A 20,107-nucleotide genomic window follows, 5' to 3' on the forward strand; every position below is an offset into this window, starting at 1 on the left:
ACTACTTGCACATAGAATTCGAGGTAGCTATTTAGGTTGTTCTAATCGTCTTGGAGCACATCTACTGTTGTTCTGTAGATCCAGGCTGTTGCATTGTAGTTGATTGACTTCATGCTGTTGAGATCAGGGCTCTGTAGGGGTCATATCCACATGATTGTTAATGAAGATTGTTTGTTATGAATCAGGGGAGGTGGTTGTCATAGTACAAAATACACTAAAGGACTAAGCCTCCCTGACACATGATGGATGCAAATCCTAACATCTATAGTGAATGTTAATGTAGCCTACACAAATAATCTTGATTTCTCACTATATCATAAAATCTCATTGAATTGATCTGAAGTAAATGAATATGAGTTGTAGCTTACTGAAATGAAATTGCAATAATACAGTAGCATGCATGGAAACAGAGGGGAACGAACACGGCGGCGTTAGGACCTGGGGGGCGCCATCTCTGAGGAAGAGGGCGTAGGCTCGTGCAGCCGGTAGAGGAGGAAGGTGCCGCCGCTGCCGAGCTGCTCGCGCACAACCGCGAGGTCCTGACGGCAGCTCGAGCGATGCTAGTCGAGGGCTACGACGGAACAGACTAAACAGACCAAGTATTACCAGGCTCTAGGTTCTCGTCTAGTTTATTATTTTTTTTTAGCAGCTTGAACAGCAAACACAGCGCAGTGAGCATGTCGGTGCTAGCTCTACAAGAGTACGAGTTCGAGAGACAGTTCAACGAGGACGAAGCCATCCGATGGATGCAGGAGAACTGGTAAGGATATGCAGCCATTGAACAGCAGTGGTTAGCGCCTCGGGTTTATCGCTGTATTATGATTAATATCAACACCACATCATTGATAAAGGGGGGTTTCCACTGCAAATTGAGCGCCTCGTGTAACGGGGCTAAATGGAGGAGCTGAGGCTGAAGCGGCGCACATGCACCAGCCTCGCTCACCGGGATTAAACCTCGCCGTATCCTATTATATCAGGCTCTCTGTCATCATCCGCACATTGCTGCCTGTGCATCAGAAAATGAACAAATTCACGCAGGCCCCGGAGCCGCGTGCCGCTGCCGTGATGCTGTGGCCACACTTGGAGCCCGTGCATGAGCTCGTCTGCTACAAGGCGCTTGTTCCACGATGCATCTTCTTTCTTTCTTCCTTTTTTTTTGCACGGGTTAGCCTAATTTGTCCTTGATTTCCTGTGATTAATTCTCCCGGCATCAGTTACCGCGATACTGCTGTAAAGGTCATCCGCGGCTCCAGCAGCCGCCTCATTCATTTAGACACAGTCACTGGCCCAGTGGGTTATTGAACCGAGCCTGGACATAGGCTGGTAAACATCTCCCCATCAGACATTTATGGGTTTCTCCTCCCAAAGAGATGCCGTCACCATATATTTGAGTAAAAATAGATTACAACCAGTTACCAGTCACTCAGACATATTCTTCAAAAATCGTTCTGCTCCATATGAATATGATTAAAGCTGCACAAAAAGGGGGGGAAGCTGCCATCAGAAGCTCTCAAAAGCTTGTTTTCAGCAATGAGAGATCTAAAAACACACAGATGTTCAGAGATTCCTACCAAATCTAGCCTATACATTGAGAAACACCAGAATCAGAGGATGTTTTTCTTGTAAAATGACTGAAATTACGAATAATCCATCAATCAAAACCCATTCTCTGTCTGATTAATGAATCAATTCTCACTTCAGATTTAGAAATTAGGAGGAGCAGAGGTCACTGATTAAGCAATAACGCATTAATATCTCAGCAAGCTTCAGCAGACGTAATAGTCTATGTAATGAAACCTGGGCAATCCTAGAGCTGTCATTGTTTACCCAGGGCAGTGTCTGCCAGGCTTTGCACAACTGCACTACTACCCTAGACTGATGATATCACTGTTGCTACATGAGTTAAGCACACATTGCTTTGGTGGCTGTGTGACTAGATGCAAATCTCAAATGTAGGTCGTGTGCAGCTCCATCCAAACATCTTTTGCATGAACTGAACTCCCTGGAAAAAGTCATTGTGGTCCAGGTCCATGCCAGGTTGTACTGGAAATGCTTCTAAGAAAAACAAAATGAGTCATGCGTAAAGTTAACATAGGCTTCATTAAGCATTCAATGGCAGTGGGTATGTAAAAGAGAGAGAAAAAAAAAGGAATAAGCAGCACTCAGTGAGCAGGAGGCATTTGTCTGGCTTCTCCCATCATCTGTTTAGTCTGCCTGTAGAAAAGAGGAACGATTAGCATGTTATTTTAAACACATATTTGGACTGAGTGGATCTTCCGGAGCCAGATTTAGAACAGTTTCGTTCTTATTCATTGAAATGAAATATGTGGATGTGTGTGTGTGTGTGTGGAAGAGAGAGAGAGAGTGAGAGAGACAGTGTGTAGGAGCTGTCCATACCCTGGTACTGACAACGGGCCAGTAACGTTCATCTTCTGATGTCTGCTGACAGAGCATTAGCCAGTCACGGTGCAGCTGATCTGTGCTGACTTCTCTATGCTGCTCCTGTAGTGGAGGGTGTCGGACTGGGCCAGTGCACATGGCCGATGGAGGCAACAACCACAGCAAATGGAATTTGAAAGGTCGTTCATTACATTCATAATGTACGGGGGAGCTACTGACGAGGTGTGACATGTTCTTCTGACTCGAAGGGCGGTGACGGTGGAAAGAAAAAAAAGAAAAAACACCAGCAGACGTAAACAAGTCTGAATGCATACGCCATGTAAAGCAGAAACAAATGAAGTGGTTGTTGAACACTTGAAAACCAGCAGCTGCGGTGTGTGTTTTCTTTTTTTAGCCATGCAGTGATTTTAATCACAGTCTTGCACACCACACTTTTATTTATTTATTTATTCATTTAGCCTGGGGTGAGGCACCTTCAGCAAACCTCTGCTCAGTCCACAAGTCGCATCCGCTAAGACACGACTGCAATTGCACATTAGATTAGTTTTTGGCTGACAAATGGTCACTTAGAACAAGGGTCGAGTGTTTTAATGGGTGATTTAAATGCTCCTGAATCGGTTTATTAATGTCACTGCTGGTTCCTGGTTGAGTTTGTAGCGTCTTATTTGAAAACCAAATATAACCAAATATGCTAAGAGCAAAATGTGTCTGTAGTTAGACAGTCAGTCCCATAGAGAAGCAGAACATGAATGTTCCTCAGATGAATGAGTTCGTTGTTTTACACATGTTTACTTGATACATATGCACGAGTGCTTGCAGATTCTTGGGCAATAGTACGACATCTGCAGATATCACCTTGTTTAAAAAAACCTGAGCACAGTATTACTGAATGTTACATCATTATTTATCGACAGTGAGGCAGGAAAAACTTTTATTGTTCACTTCTGGGTTGTCGGCTCGCTCCAGCTCATCACAGCAGATAGCCTACCCTGTCTGTCTGCTGATGTTGGTCAAAGTTCAGACAAGGAGGAACTGTCTCTATACGGTACCTTGAACGTTTTATTATGTTGCAGCCGACACCCCAGTCAGTGATGCCAGAACACCTTTGTTTCACCTTTCACCACCTATTATTAAAAGTGACAGAAATGATTGGATTGAGGCCAGAGCAGCAATGTGCTTTAAAGGGATAGTTCAACATTTTTGGCAAATTGGCCCATTGCCATAATCCCTATAGTTTTAGCAGTAGGTTCGTTACCTTTAATTGTCGGTGCAAGCTATTTCTTGAACGGCGGAGCAGAGCCGCGAGCAGCTCAGAGCTACGCTATGGAGGCTAATGGAAGTTCTTGGTTTCCCTCATCAAACTCATCAAATACACAATCCAACAACTCCAAAACGCTCTGGTGGACAAGTTGTGACCTCGCTATAAGGTAATAACGGGACGTTAAGAGACTGAGTTGTTTTGCATAGCGTAGCTCTGAGCAGCTTGTTCTAAAACATCTTACACCGACAATTAAAGGTAACAAACCTACTCATAACTATCCCTTTGAAGTTTGAACCAATGGGTCAAGAATGTAGGTGAACAAATACCCCATGAAATCTGATTTAGTTGTGAGTCGGTGTCTTGCTGGTTTGTGACATGCAATTTAAAAAATGTATGAAAATAATAACCTGTCACAGTGAAGGTGGAGCAGAACAAAGGTTGATAAATGACTGGCAATCAAGAAAACTATTCAGACCTCAAAGGTAAGACTAATTTATGGTATGTTGAAGTACCACATACCATACTACCATACCGTTACTTCAGCTAAAGATGTTCATGTCAACCAAACCACATATGCACATAACACATAACCAATAAAATACAATCAGCATATTTGTCTATATTATGCAGAATATGCAAGAATATGAGATTAACTAGACTATACTATAGCTGCATTTCAGACAACTGACAAAAATGTAACCTTTGCTTTTACTTATTTTTTTCTTCATCATGTACACTTTTATCTCAATGGAACCGTTGAACCCAGTTTCCCATAGTGTGTTATATTCTTTTTTTTATACTTGCTCATATCACAATGTTGATGATGAAGCTCCATGTTGTTCAGCTGTAGCGTTAATACAAACCAACCAGTGGCAGAAATGGGTAGATGGGGAGGTCTTTGTTTGTCAGATATTTTTAGGTCAGTTGCGTTGATGAATCCAGATTACTCACTATTCTTAGTTTACCCTTTGGCATCTCACTTTTTTTCACTATTAGGGTCAACACATGCAAATGAAATATTCTTGTGATAGAAATAAATTCTCTTTCCAGTTTAGTGCCTCAGCTAAAGTAATGCGTGCATGTGTTTGCAGGCGATGAATGGAGCCTGGTACCCTGATCTGATGCGTTCCCTGGAGACTGGCAGCAGATAGCTCAGCATTGTGAGGGGAAGACAATTAAGCATCTGGTTGAAAGGAGACTAGGAAGAGGAAGGAAGGAGTGGGCATAGACGTCGATGGTGTTATTCATCAGCATAAGCATCAACCTCTTTTCACCCCCATTACAGGCACAAACACATGAGGTTGTGTCGGAGCAGGCTCTGCATTTGTCAAGTGTGACATGTCAGTCGCACTCGACGAAGCTGATGGAATCATGGTTCACCGACTCAAAAGTAATCTGTGGTTTTAATGAGCAGTCTGGAGGAATTGATAGGGCCGATCAAATGCCACAGTGGTTTCTGTACATATCATTTTGAGAAAGTGGGAAAACACGTTTCCTTTACTTCATAGGATCCTGGCGTCAATGCTTTCCTGTTATTTTTGGGGTGGTAGCAGCGTCACATAGCACCTGGGACCTGAGAACTGCGCGCAAAGCGAAAGTGACGTTCATTTTTCGGCTGGAACCTGGCATGTCAGCTGGGTGATATTAATATCAGTGACTCTTTACTGTCACACACTCCGAAAAGCCCCCCCGGCACTTGTCGCTCTGTTCTACACATATTCTTGAACTGTAGGTTAGATCAAGAGAAGCCTGGCTCTGCTACAGATAAAATAGAATAGGGAATAGGACTTAAAATAGCTTGCGTGGCTACCTAGCGTTACAATTTTAGCATGGCAGAGGAAGTTTTTGCCTAACATTTAGCAGGAATTGTAGTCATAGGTCTCTTCTCTTCTCTTCTCTTCTCTTCTCTTCTCTTCTCTTCTCTTCTCTTCTCTTCTCTTCTCTTCTCTTCTGTGCTCTAAAGTTGTATATATTTTTTGTATGAATAAAGTAAAGGATGTCAGATCAAACTCGTAACCATGTGCCCTTCATTGCAGATTATGCTACGGTGTGATGTGATGTTACAGCAATTTAAAGTAAGTTGGAGACATGGCAGTGTGCCCAGCCTTATGGCTTCCAGCATGACAACATTGGCAGTGTTGCTGGATTCATCATTGGTGTACTATTAACGGGACATAAACAACAAGACAAACAGGGCGCAGCAAATTGTTTCATAGAGAGATTAGTTGTTTTGTCAAATGTGGCGGAGAAATGTCATTGAAAATCATCTAATAGCAGGCTGCTGTGTGATATCCTATCAAGGATTATGTATATCAGTTAGATTGAGCTCTTGCGTTTTATGAGTGCATGCAGGATTTGTGATCCTTTTTTTTCCTGTAGTAATGCAAATAATTCAGTTGAGTGGTGATGGGTAAATTCTGCCGCAGTGTAGAAAAATGTCCTTTTTAATTACGATTGCCATGTTTTGCAGTGTGGCATTGCTGTCCTGAGGAGAGCTGTTACCTACTGTTACACGCGTCCTCAACCTGCTGACTCACTCTGTTCTCCCCTCAGACGTCATCACTCCTCATTGCCATGCAGGTTGCTGGGAATCTGTGTTCTCTGTTTGTTTAACATTCGAGCCTCTGGGGTAGGTAGCACCCCCATGGGGGCGCAGCACTTTTGATGGATCTCTGGTGGTTTTGGCCCCAGACTGATGATAAGAGATGCAGAGGCTGAAAATGCTGCAGTGAGATCTCATTTGTGGTCTTTTTCATTAATGTTAATTTTTTGCTATTTTTATGCTTCAGTTGCTCTGTTGTTTTTGTACCATTTATAGGGTGAATGAACAAAATTAATTGTCTTAGTTTGCAGATGTTGCGAGAGGCTCGGGACCGTTGCGTTGTTCTGGCGGTGGTCGGTCGTGGCGATCAGCTTGACGCGGTTAATCATCTGCTTCTTCATTCAGAAGTGCAGCTCATTCACAAGTCTTGAAGGTCAGGTTCCTGGGATTTGATGAGTTAAGGAGATAAGTCTCTTCTGTCCAAGTCTCATGTTACTCATTCAGCCCAAGAGCGGTCCAGCCTATTGTCTCAGAGCCCTACTGTAGGATGGATGAGCCCAGGAGATGCACCCTTCTTTAATTTGGCATCAGGGTGTCACTTCACTGGTCCTTACACACAGCACATAAAGTTTCCTTTTGTCTGTTTTTATTTGGTTAAATATTTGTTTGTTGATACCCCTCTCTCCCTAGTGACTTGTGCTGAATTGAAGCAATGGAATAATGTATTTCTGCATGGCAGCATTGCAGACAGGATGCTAACAAAGGATGCATAATTCAAAGCTACAGAGGGATTGGTGGAAAGAATAGGCGTTTTTTTAAAATGTTAGAAAGCAAATTGGTTATCGGATGTCAGACTGTAGTGAGAATGAGATGAGACAACCCTATTTTACAACGTTCAGTGTAGAGTCTACTTTATAACCTACCAAAGAGATTCCCAGTGTGATTGTAGAGGCTCCTCTTGATGGTTTTACAGTAAATGTACAAAGTATTGGTTCTTCCTGCTGCTGCCATTTCAACAAGAGCAGCACATGGTGATGTTGATCTGTCCTGACCATGTTAACCCAGAATTCACCCCAGGCTTGATGTTTGCTTGGCTGCTCTCCTTCTCACAACTGGTGAGGTCAGAGATGAAGATGTGGGCTGACTCCTCGCTCCAGGTCTGCCCGGAGCGCTGCTGCTCTCTGGTTTCACTTTCAGATGCCGTCATCAGGTTGTCCAGGAAAGGCTTAGCTGCAGATAACTGGAATTTCTGCTTTAGTCATTGTCCATGTAAGTGGAAATAAGTAAATATGTTGTCTGACCAGATTGTCTAGGTATTAGGCCAGTGGTTCCCAGCCTTTTTTGGCTTATTACCCCATTTTGACATCACAAATTTCTGGTGACCCCCGTCAATCAAGATGCACCAGCTCAGATTTCATATGTTGCATTTTATTTGAACTCGATTTATATGTGAGAATGTGAAAGTATAGAATACAGTTGTTTAAGATTGTCTGTGGTGTTTTTAATGATAATTTTAAAAAGAATAATTCATTAAAAAAATTTTTTTTATCAGTCTTTTTTATCAATTACTAGACATTTCTGGCGACCCCATTTGAATTCCAGGCGACCCCACGTGGGGTCCCGACCCCAAGGTTGAAAAACACTGTATTAGGCTTTGTGTTGGTTATACTACGTACTAAGTGGCAGATGAAGGAATTATCTCTGCTAACACCAAAATATCAGAACCTCCAATTTTCCATCTAATTTTGAAACCTTCATTGTTTTTATTGCTTAGTATTTTCCTTCCCTGACCTATAAGCACAATGTAGCTCTTCTTTGCCTGTTGCCTCTATAAACTTTCAGTCGGTGGACTAGTGTGGTTCGCATGCAGCCCATAATTGCATTGCAGCCCTCTGCAGTTCCAGGAATATCGATCGTGTCACCCTCATGCTTGACTGTGTACATGTGTGTGCTATTATGTGACGTTGGTAGAGCACGAAACTGAAACAAATTTGGGACCTGCTCACTTAAACATCAGTCCATAGCGCCACCACTGGCCAAAATCTGCACTGTTATACCAGTAGTGCTAAGAATGGTAAATATTTTCATCCACTCACATTACAGGGCATTTTTAGCCATTTCTCATCTGTGTCAAAGTGTAGTTACAGTCACATGTAATACAAATACGTATAAATAATTGTGATACAGTGAGTGCGCAGTATGGGGACAGAGTCAAGGTGAATCGATTTGTTAAAAATATGCGCATTGTGCTCACATACTGTTGAGTGCTGTGAGATACAAGCTACCAACAAGCCATTGGTTTTGCTGCTTTAAATACACAGGCTTCAAGATGTTCTTAAGCACCTAACAAGCTGTGATAATAATCTCTCAACAAAAGCACTCTTCTATTTTCCTGAAAAGTCAGATGACCCCTGCATGTAGGCCAACGGATTCAGAATGAACTGAAGAGGTGGTAGTAGTTTCACAAGGTTGATCATTCAGTCTCACCAGAAACTGAATACACTGACAAGGAAAGGTGGGTGTTTCACTAACTGGTTTATATCTGGGTGCTTCCTGGACGACGGCTTATTCTGTAATAGCCTGGTCTTATTTACAGCTCCTCTTGGTCTTATTTTGTGGTTTGCTGCTCATCCTACACTTTGGCACAGTAACTCCCAGCGCCTTGCCACAGTTTTCTAGAAACAGAGCAGTGACAGGGATTAGTGTTGAACACCTTGAACTGTGTGTGCGTGCACTCATGCATGCACGCACATTTGTTGTGCATGCAGTTGCTTATGTATTGTACATGTGACATGGTCAACATATGCCGTGGTGAGACGGTTAGACACCAGCTCTCCGGCACAGGCGTGCAGACTCATCCTCAGACTGCAAACTCAGGATTATGTAACGAGTGAAATCTCCTGGACCAGCTAATACAGATCCAAGTTCCACAGCAGGTTACCCGGCAGCTTTGTACAACACTGCAAGTGGGGGATGGGAGGGTCTATGGGATCAACATCCTCATTATACTATGTGCTGTGAGCAAGCACCGTAAGGCTTCATGCAAGTACACAGTGCTCCAAAAAAACTGAAGGCAGAAAGTACATCTCTGTTGTGATTTACTGTCACAGAACAACAAGCCTATGTCTAGAGGTGCCAGTTTACTGTAAACTGTGTGTGGGGCTTGATGCCTTTTCTGACTCGTCTGGCAGTCTTGTTTGTAGTTAGAATAGCAAAACTTGACAACCCGAACCCTAGACAGCATAGTAGCAGCTCTGGAGCTCTGGTTCACTTCATGTCTTTTTTCTGTACAATTTGAGCACCTTTTTTTTTTTTTCTTCGATATCCCAGATACTCAGCATGATTTGGCAGCAGTACGAACTGGGCCAATGCCCAGCGTCTCACCCTGTGATAATAATCACACATGAGAGATGCCAAAGATCCCTAACCTGCCTAACCAAGCAGCTCTTGTTTGTCACTCCGCTTCATATATCAGTGATTTTTAATATAATATTCGACTCTGCTTCTTTCAATGAAATTGGAACACACAGCAGATGTGTTTATGTTGTGATCCTAATCTCTTGTAATGAACAAGAATGTTCAAATGTAATTGTAATAGGTAGTTACAGTGGATTTCAGTATATGAAGATTTGTGGACAGTAAAACCCACTGGAACAAGAAGCCGTTGCTGGTAACTGTTATGTTGCAGGAAATCTCAGCAGGAGGGAGAAGCAGCTGGTTTCCAACGATGCAGAAAGCGAGAAATCTCTGCTGATCCTCCCCAAAAGAGCTCTGAGGTTGTAGTTTTTCATTTGTGCTGCCTCGGCCCGCTTTGACAAAACAGCAGAGTCAAGCCTCTCGCCACACCCCTCTGATGTACTGTCCTGTGTGGGCATAAGTCAGGATCAAGGGGGGTGAGGTGCGATGCCTGTCTTTGCCCTTTTGTTTTTCCAGGATCTTATACAAAATTTAACAAGGCTCTTCTTATGTCTGATGCTTGCCAGAATTTGCAATTGATCAAAAGATTTTTATTTTCAGAAACTGAGATTGGGTATTCTAAATTCCACAAAACTGATTAAAAATATACCGTCTGTCCAGCAAGGATTCATTTATTATCAACAATGGCAAGCACTGGGCCATTTCATGTCTGCTCTATGGTGATAGTATTTGGCTTGGCCCCTTACATAAAGGAAAAATAATGTTATTCTTAGGAGGCACAGTGGCATCTGGCTTGTTTGAAGGAGCAGGTCGACCCTGTTTTATTCTCCCAGTCCTGTTATATTTCCTGGATGAGTCTGAATACTGATGATGATGTGTGGAGCTGTAGAGACACAGGGAAGCATGAAGGGATGATGTGAATTCACACTGATGTCTCAAATACATTCCTGTGACTGTGCAGACATAGCTCGGCTGCAGCTGGCAATTCAGGGCCTTTGCAAAGACAACAGCAGCACCCTGCCCCCACCACCACCACCACCACCACCCTCACAACCCCAACCACCTCCACACCAACTTGTCAGCTTTGACCATGCCCTTGGGTTTCTTTACCCTTTTATTATTATTTTTTTCCGACAGCAGAGGAATCCATCTTCTAAACATACTGGTGCAGGCGATGCTCATCTTAACCTTTGGCTGAGTTCACATAGTGTTGATGATAAATCACAGAGAATGACATGAAAATATTTTCTGCACAAGATAGATCGTTGAGAAAAATCTTACATTGACTGAACAAATTTTACGGATAGTTTTCTGTATCGTTCACCGGCTTTGTCTTGATATTAGCTCGTACGCTAAGTTACCAAACTAGTTTAGGCTTGTTTATCTAAAATCAAAACATAGATCGCTAACAATTTAATCTCAAAACAACCTGCAGATGTATTTTGGAAAGTTCATATAACAGTCAATGGCTGTTTACATTCTGTACACCCTGAAGCAAAGATTGTATAGGCTACATTCATTACAATTGGTCATTGTTCACACAGATCTCTGTAACACGTTTGTGCACTGATACAAGATAAGAAATTACAAAGATATAATGAGGATACATGCAGAACTGTAATAGCTAGTAGTCATCATTTTTAACAAACAGGAACCACTGGTTCAGTTGGCTGGGCTTAATGTGAATCAGTGGTAATTAGGGATGCCCCAATTGATCGGTCGCCAATAATTACCTAGAGGATAATGTAATTACAACGCATGGTCTCTCTCTAATTCTGAAAGTATATGGTCACATAATACTTTGGACATTAGCAGTAGGGCTTTTAGTTAAACAATAGTCCAAAGTATTAATGTAAATCAATGAGAAATGTTGCACAGCAGGCAAAATCTAAGTTTATTTGAGCTGCGACCAGCAGATGTTTGGAACAAATTACATCAAGGAGACTAAGTAACTCTTAGTTGCAACGGATGACAATTTCAGGAAAATGGTAAATGCTGATTAGTAGCAGAGTTATTTGTTTTATCCCTAAATATCTGTATAGTGTGCTAACATTATCCACTTTAAGCTATTGGGGATAGTCATGGCTTAAATGAGGGTAATCAAGGATTTCGTGGGTGTTTTATTGCAGTGCTTATGCTTAATTGATTGTAAACAATGGTAATGACAAGTCTTAATGTGATTGAATTATACGTAGTTTTTATGGTAAAGGAAAATAAATGAATGCCACAGCTTTCAGGCTTGACCTTTGACCTTTTCGTTTAGATGGCAGCACACTCGAGGGGGAATGCTGTGATTGTTTCTCCTTTGCACTTCTCCTGGCCTCACTACAGTATGTAGGCCACTGTGTATTGTGCTGCTCCGCTCTCCCCTCGTTGGTGTGTAGTTGAGAAACAGTGATGTCATTCTGCAGTCCAGCCCTGTTGTCATTCCGTGAAAGCTGCTCCTCTTGACTTTGACTGGACTGCTTTGTCCTTTGTTCGCTGGAGGTGGCCTAAATCGCTTTCTGGGCCTCCTGCAAGAACAGAGAGGTGGCATCCTTCATCCTTCATCCTCTAAGAACGCCTGACACACAATGACGTCCATTCATCCAAACAATTGGCACTGTTATCCTTGCCTGCTTGGGTACTGTCATGATAGAAATAGTTTAAGATTCACATTCCTGGCAACATTTTCCTTTTGGTTGGTTGGAGACAAAATGGTTTGCTCAGTAATGGTGGTATGTCTTGCAGAGTTCGTTATGCTGTATTTTATTTTAAATGTATTGGAAAAGCAAATGGGGAAGCCCCACATCCATCTGCAACTTTGGCACCACCAGGCAAATGTTGACTTTTTTTTTTTTTTTAGGGTCGAGATATCAGGTTGAGTAAATGTGTTCTTGTTATAGTATCTGTAGTATATCTTACGGCCAAGTTTAAGTTTGTTTTTCTAGTGGCTAAGTGAACAGTCTTTCTTGCCCAGCTACACACCTGCTCAGCAAAACCAAGTGCTGCTGTTGGTCGCTCTGCTGAGGCTGCAAAACAGAACAGGATGGATCGCCGGTTACAGGTTGCATAATGTCACGCCTCTGTGAGAAATGTTTGCATTTGTATTGTTGGAAGTACTTTAAGCTTGTCTGGAGTGTATAGTACAAACACGGCTGACCCTGAATGAATGATCGCATCCAGAGATAGAACTTGTTTGTCATGTAATGCAACGATGCATATAACGGTTGGGCTCTGTACAGAGTATTAATAATAAAGTCAAGGTTGTTTGGGAGTTGCGCTGCTTCCTGACGGCTGACAGTCATCGTGATGTGGAGCGCAGCGTCATGGTGACCTCTCTGACAGCGGCGCTCGGAGCCCGCTAAAACGAAGAAGCAGAACAAAAACAACATCACTGATGTGGAGCGTCGCTCCTTTAGCTAGTTTTTAACACGGCTCATTACTGCCAGTGCCGTCGGTCCCAGAGCTCCCAGAATGCCTCATTCCTCGTCCCTTTGCGGTGTCCTCTGAGAGCAGGCCTGATTTATTTATTTGTTTATGTGCTTACATGCCCTTTTTTCTCAAGCACACGCATCTCTCTAAGGACCGCAAAATCCACTGCATGTCTAATGCCTTGCTCATTAGCACCTGGAACCTCATCATCATTTCTTTATTTTCTTCAACTTTTTTTTTTTGCTAATGCTGCTTCTAACAACAACTCTGCTCTCTGTCCAATAGACCAAACAGTGTTTGTTCTAGTTTTTAGGCAGCGTGCCTCCATTTTCTTTCGATCCTACTCAGCACCTACTCCGGCGAGTCAGACCACCTGTACTTTGTAATTGTGCTGAACATAAGGAAATGCTTTTGTTTCAAGACTTCAGCATGGCCAGGTGACAATCCTCCACTTTATGTGGCACAGCAGTGATCTCTGACAAGTCAATTAAGGCAAACGGCATGGTGGGAGTTGGAGCTGAATTGGAGCAATAACTGTAAACTGAAAGCTAAGCATTTTCGCACCGGCCGTGGCCAGATTTAAATCATTAAATCATTTCTTCAGGCGTTGCTTGAACCCAGTACAACTCGGGTATGTGTTGTAAACAGTATGTTGTGCTTATTATAGAGGTTCTACTTAAAAAAGAGCTGTTGGAGATGCAGACTTATGGTTGTTTTTGTACCTGAGGAGTTTTTGAACAGTAACTGCTCCTAATGATGATCACTGTCAAAATAGTTTATAGAGACGTTTGCAAGAGAAAAAACCTTTCACCAGTTTCCTAGTCATGCAAAACACAAAAGGTAGTGAAATGTTTTTAACATTCTCCTATTTTTGGGCAAAGTTATATTGAGTATTACATTGATGCTCAAATTGTAGGTTTGTTTCTGGATTGGCAGTATCTTAAAGTAACATTGCAGAGTTTTTCGGCCTTAAAATAATGTTTCCAGACTCATTGCAATGGTAGAAAAATGGTTAATAGGATGAATGGTGCTGCCGCCGCAGCCTGAGCCGGGTCGCGTTGGCTGAAACTGCACTATGTAACTTCCCTGCACGGGTACGAATCACCGCCCCCCCCTCCCCTCTGCGTCGAGGGAGAGACGTGGTGGGTAAAAGCGAAACTTACGGTTCTCCTCCGGTCGTCGCCGATGGCGATCCAACATGGCAGCCTCTGGTGGGTGTGCACCGGCCACCTATGTATTTGTAAACAACTCATTCTAAGCTACGAGACGGCTTTCATTTGTATGCGATTGTGATTAGACTTCGGTAAATACAAATACGATTATGAAAGCAATATTTGATTTTTGCCAATAAAAAAGCCGAATAAGTTACATACTGTCCCTTTAAATAGGTTGCTGATGGTTTTTATTTGCTTTTGGTGTGAACGCACCTGCTCTAAAGAAATGATTTCCTCGCTGTTTCCTTTAAATGTATGTTAGTCCCTATTAATGTTTTTGATTAGTTTGCAATTGCTAACTCATAAGAGATAATCTCACTGTGGTACATTCAAGTATAGGCTGCACTTACTTTAAGTCAGACTGCCACAGGTGGGGACATACTGTATGACTGAAAATGGCCTGTAACAGTCACCAGAAACGAATGGGATCCATGACTTTGACTGACTGATGTCATCAGATTGAGAAGGGCATTAACTGTGTATTTTTGTGGACCCACATGGTAAGTAGCTGCTTGTAGTTTTAGGATGGATTTCTAACCAATCAATAGAGGCGTGTTGCTCATGTTGGGATTCTCTCTGACTTGATGATATTAAGCAGCGGTTAAGCTGCAGAGCGTTTTCTCTATTCGACTGTATGAATGTTAAGCAGGTTGTTGATGGAAAAGACCCGACATAATCAGTGCATTAACCCGGGTATGCACAGACAATTAAAAGTCAAAGAAAGGTTAATGTTAATCGCTTTTTACTTCTTGTGTTTACAGGAAGAAGTCCTTTCTCTTCGCTGCACTCTACGCTGCCTTTATCCTCGGGGGCCGCCATGTCATGAAACAGAGGGAGAAGTTTGAGTTGAGGAAACCGCTGGTGCTATGGTCCCTCACGCTTGCTGTATTCAGGTGAGAAAGAGTTATCAAACGTACATTATTAATGACAGCAAATGTACATTAATTTTCTATCATGTAGATGAAACCAAATTATTTGATGTGCAAATAACTGTCCATGCATATAATTAAACTCTGTTTGGATTAAGGCTTTAGCTGCTGAATGTCTGGTCACATCAGACACTTCCAGCAACAACGTGAAGGCATATTTTATTATGGAGCCATGGAATTTATTTACACATTGTTAGGGAGGAATTTGTGGTGATGCCGGTGAAGAAGAAGTAGTACCAGAGTCCTGTATGTCTTATGCTGAAGGAGTTTATTTACTTGATCAAGGAGAACAGAAGAGTCGTCATCACAACATGAGTGCGTGAGGCCACCTCAATTCTAAGGGTCAAACAGTAAAGTTCAGATTCGTATACTAGAAAGGTGGGCCGAGACAGCAAAGGGGAGATGTGTTAGCATCCAATTGGCTGTAGTGCATAAACATGAAGATAAGGATTCACACCAGCTAAGTGTCATCCAGTGACGGAGAGCGTTATCATCTAACTCTACAGATGTGTCTGTAGCCAGCCAGAGAGTGAGATTGAAGTCGCCAAAGAGCGACCCTGGCCTTGGCATGTTCCTCAGAGAGAAAATAGGGCAGATAACTGCCCCCAGCCGTAATCTAACAGAAAGTCACTATGACACAGAGGGATTGACCATTAACTACACAAACTATCTATAGGGAAGTGAAATTATTCTCTAACACACATCACATACATATTTTGTGAATCATTGCTTAGGAGATGTGTAGAATCCAGTTTGAGTTTAATTTCATTATCCAGAGGGAAACTGAATCATGATTTATTTTAAACAAACTTAAATTCCTTAATTCCTACAGGAAAAAAATGTGTAGCTGAGATATGTGAAAGTGCTGTATGTTTAAACATAGTTTAACAAAGCTGCAGCTGGTACCAATACACACACAAGCCACATACTTCACATGCAGTATAGTAAAGTATGTGCTCCAGACTGTTATAATGTAAATACACACCTTCTCATGTGTAGGAACTAAACACACCACATATTTCCCACTAAAATAATTTGCCGTGTCTGTGTTTTCTCTCTGTCCGTGTAGTATATTTGGTGCCATCCGTACTGGGAGTTACATGATGTACATCTTGATGACAAAAGGGCTCAAACAGTCAGTTTGTGACCAGAGCTTTTACAACGGGCCTGTCAGCAAGTTCTGGGCATACGCCTTTGTACTTAGTAAAGCACCAGAACTGGGTAAGTCAAAACTGTACATATCTTATATTTCCATGACATTTCCTACACAAGTGAAATAAACTCCTCACCAGAACCACCTTCTCTGCATTCACACCAGTGTTTTTGGTGAAAAATAAGTATTCATATTGTTTTCAGATGCAAGAATAAAAAATAGTTTCCTATCTACTACTACTTTCCTATCAAATGCTAGCAATATTAAATGTTATAATTTTAATCAAATACTAATACATTAGCAGTAATCTACTCTGTTTTTTTGACTTGAGAACATTTTGTCAATTATTCTGGTATATGTGACTGTATTGCCGGTTTTGCGGTTGTTTTGTTTTATGTTTCTAAGGATCCTTTCCTGCCTGTGTGGCTGCTCCTTGTCCATCTGTGTCTTTCTGGGGCTTAACATGCCATGAACTCCAGGCTTAAACCTAGAGCAGTTGTTCCTCTCAGTGGGAACGAAAGGTGGCAGACGCTCACTGCCTCTGTTCTCTCTGTCTGGTTGTTGTCCAAACCAGACTGTGAATGTTGGAAAAATAGACACACACTGTGTGTACCCACAAGGTTCAGAACTTGTACACATAAAAGCAGAAACACAACAATAGGTAAAAACAAAGGGATGCTCTAAATTCAGCTTTTGCAGTCACTTGTGTTTCTGTGTATTATTTAGAGGGCAGCCTGTTGAGCTGTTTTCCATCCTAGTCCTTCTGCCAACAGCTTAATGGTTGTACATAGTTCATTTGCTCCATATTTGAGAGCAATTTGAATCACAGCCACTCATTTTAAATGGGTCAGTGGTAATAGGGTTGTGCCGATTGGCGATCCAATCGTCTATCGGCGATTGGAAGGACGATCGGCGATGTTTTGTTTTCTTGCCGATTTTACACACACACATACTCGCTACTTTTTTATTGATCTAATGCGCAATCTGTTTGTTTTGTTTTAATGAAGCCGCTTGGCTTGCTGCTTCCAACTATACTCTGTCAAATGACAGTGTTTCACCAATCAAATGCAGCCACTGGCGACGTCCAATCAGACGGAGCCAGGTAGTCATATGACCGCACACAACATCTCTGTGGTAAACAGGGTGGCCACTCCGCCTCAAATTTGAGGAAACACGTTTAGCTGGTGTTGTGGCTGTGACTAGGCTGCTATGCTAGGCTGCCGACGCCAGCCCTGTATGTTACAGCCCGACGACGTGTTCACTGATATGCCACAAATAAATAACGTCCGCCATGAATAGATTTTTCGGCTTTCGGCAATGCAATATCGTTCCGTTCATTGATCATAGCGCTCTTTCTCCGTTATTAGCCCTCTCACACACACACACACAGAGAGAAGCGCGCATGCATGACAGCAGGGCACGGTAAAAGCGATACTCATACGCCTACGCCGCCGCCGCCGCCCCCCCCCGGTCGAACGAACACGTGGAACGGCCGCCGCCGCCAACCAACCCCCCCCCCCCCGGACCCCGGCGATAGATAGGTCTATCGGCGATCTCCAGGGAGGGCGATTGGGACGATCTGAGAATGTCAAAATCGCCCAACACTAAGTGGTAATGATATTTTCTTTTTCTCTTGTTCCTCTCCCTTCATTCATCCCCCTTTGTCTCTTTTCCCCTCATACTTTCCTCCAACTTCTTCTCCCCTACAACCCCAAACCTGTCTCTATCACACCTGTAGGTGACACTCTCTTCATCGTCCTGAGGAAACAGAAGCTCATCTTCCTCCACTGGTACCACCACATCACCGTGCTGCTCTACTCCTGGTACTCCTACAAAGACATGGTGGCCGGCGGCGGATGGTTCATGACGATGAACTACTTGGTCCACGCCGTCATGTACTCTTACTACGCCTTGCGGGCGGCCGGCTTCAAGCTGTCGCGCAACTTCGCCATGTTCATCACACTGACGCAGATCACCCAGATGCTGATGGGCTGTGTGGTCAACTACCTGGTGTACTCGTGGATGCAGCAGGGCCAGGAGTGTCCATCCCACATGCAGAACATTGTGTGGTCCTCCCTCATGTATCTCAGCTACTTTGTGCTCTTTGTCCAGTTCTTCATCGAGGCCTACATGGGAAAGGCCAAATCGGCTATGGCTATGACCAAGAAGAGCGAGTAACAATAAATGCCATAAGTATGGGAAGAAGGGAGATAATGAAGAAAAAGGGAGTTGGAAATGGAGAGCAGGGACCAGTGACTTGTGAGGGAGAGAGAGAGAGTGAGTGAGGGGGATAATTGGGTGTTTGGATGGTGGAGCGGTGGCACGGAGGCTGGGGAAGCGGGTGTGGGGTGGGGGAGGGAGGGTCAAGAAGGTGGCTGGTGTTTTGTGCTTGAGCATTACTACTAATGTGCAGATCTAAAAAGCCTCACTGGAGGTGACGTCTCCGTTGAGGATGCTGAGGAAGCAGCGCCGCCACGATCAGAAGCCATCACGAGTTGTCCACCTAAAGTTTAAAACCCCCTTTTTTGAATTCATCATGAATAGATCTTAAAACCTAAAAGATAACAAAAAGACAAAAATCGCCAGATTAAAAAAATTACATCTGCCATGAGCACATGTTTAAGTGATATTAAAAAAAAGAAATTAATCAGTACATATGAAGATGGAGGAAGTCAGTGTTAACTTGAGCCATCTGAGTATGTTTTTTTTGTCTGTCTGTCGTCAGTGTTTGTTGTTTTGTTTCGATCTGTCAAAGAAAAAGTTTGAGACACTGGTGAGTGCTTGAAGCTCATGTGTGTTGGTGGTTGATGTGAACTGATGGGGTGAACGGCACTGTATCTTCTGTGTCTTACATTGCAAAATGCGATATTTTTCTCAGGTCTTAGGTTATCTCTTTCTTAATATAATATGCATATCAAGACAAAGTAGACATGTTTAACATCAGCACCGGTTTACAGTATGGCTGAAATTCATCCAGTATGGCCGCATAGTTGAAAAAAAGTACGAATGAGAACTGATTGGACTGACTGCCTCAGATGATCACACTGCTCCTGGGCATGATGGGAAACAGATGCTGACAGTGCCCTGCTTCACCATTTGTCATGACCTTGCAGAAGTTGCTGACCACACTTGGAAAATGACTTGCCATTGATTTCCAAACGCTTGTTGTGTTAAAGGGTCCCTACCAGTGAAGAATAAAAGTCTGTTGGACATTGACAGCTTAAATGGAGGACAAACATATTTATGTTTAGCAAAAGAAAAAAAAAATAAAACATGCAAATTGTCAAAATCTGCCGTATCGACTTAAAAAAAAATAGTATGTATCCTTAATGGTGTCTGTTGTGCTATTGTGCATTTGCACTGTATCAATGTCAAAAATTGTTGCTGAAAAACGTAACGTATGAACAAAGAGTGCTAAAATGTGACTTGCCTGTGGTGTTTATTTTTTTCTCAGCGGCGACATCTTGGCGCTACACAATCCTTTTTGTTTTGGTACTGAACCTGAAAAGCAATTTTGTGGGATACCTGGCAGAGCTGAAAGTAGCGACATTTAGAGAGGCCAGAGAGTGATTATCACTTCTAAATATCCAGTAGGCTATATCTGTTCAGCTGTTTAGTCGATTTTATGCTGCCTTGCAATGAAAACTTCCATTAGTGAAGCTCATGTAGCATTAATTACAGTTTTATTCATTAGCATTTATACATGCTGCTCTGTGTATCAGGGATGACACTTTATGGTTTCACCTCTCATGAAGGTGAGTGTACGTCAGTGCTGGA

At 42.7% G+C, this 20,107-nt stretch overlaps 1 protein-coding gene across 1 annotated transcript; it reads left to right on the forward strand.

Moving 5' to 3' along the window:
* Positions 1-476: 476 nt before the first annotated feature.
* Positions 477-19,755, forward strand: elovl6 (ELOVL fatty acid elongase 6). The gene is made up of 4 exons (XM_085789057.1): positions 477-760; positions 15,010-15,141; positions 16,247-16,398; positions 18,069-19,755. Exons 1-4 carry the CDS (start codon positions 678-680, stop codon positions 18,506-18,508), a joined length of 807 nt encoding a protein of 268 aa, XP_085645183.1. The 5' UTR covers positions 477-677; the 3' UTR covers positions 18,509-19,755.
* Positions 19,756-20,107: the final 352 nt, after the last annotated feature.

Source organism: Trachurus japonicus, chromosome 10 (genome assembly GCF_045865225.1).
Source record: "Trachurus japonicus isolate A0001 chromosome 10, Traja_1.0".
Classification (NCBI taxonomy): domain Eukaryota; kingdom Metazoa; phylum Chordata; class Actinopteri; order Carangiformes; family Carangidae; genus Trachurus; species Trachurus japonicus.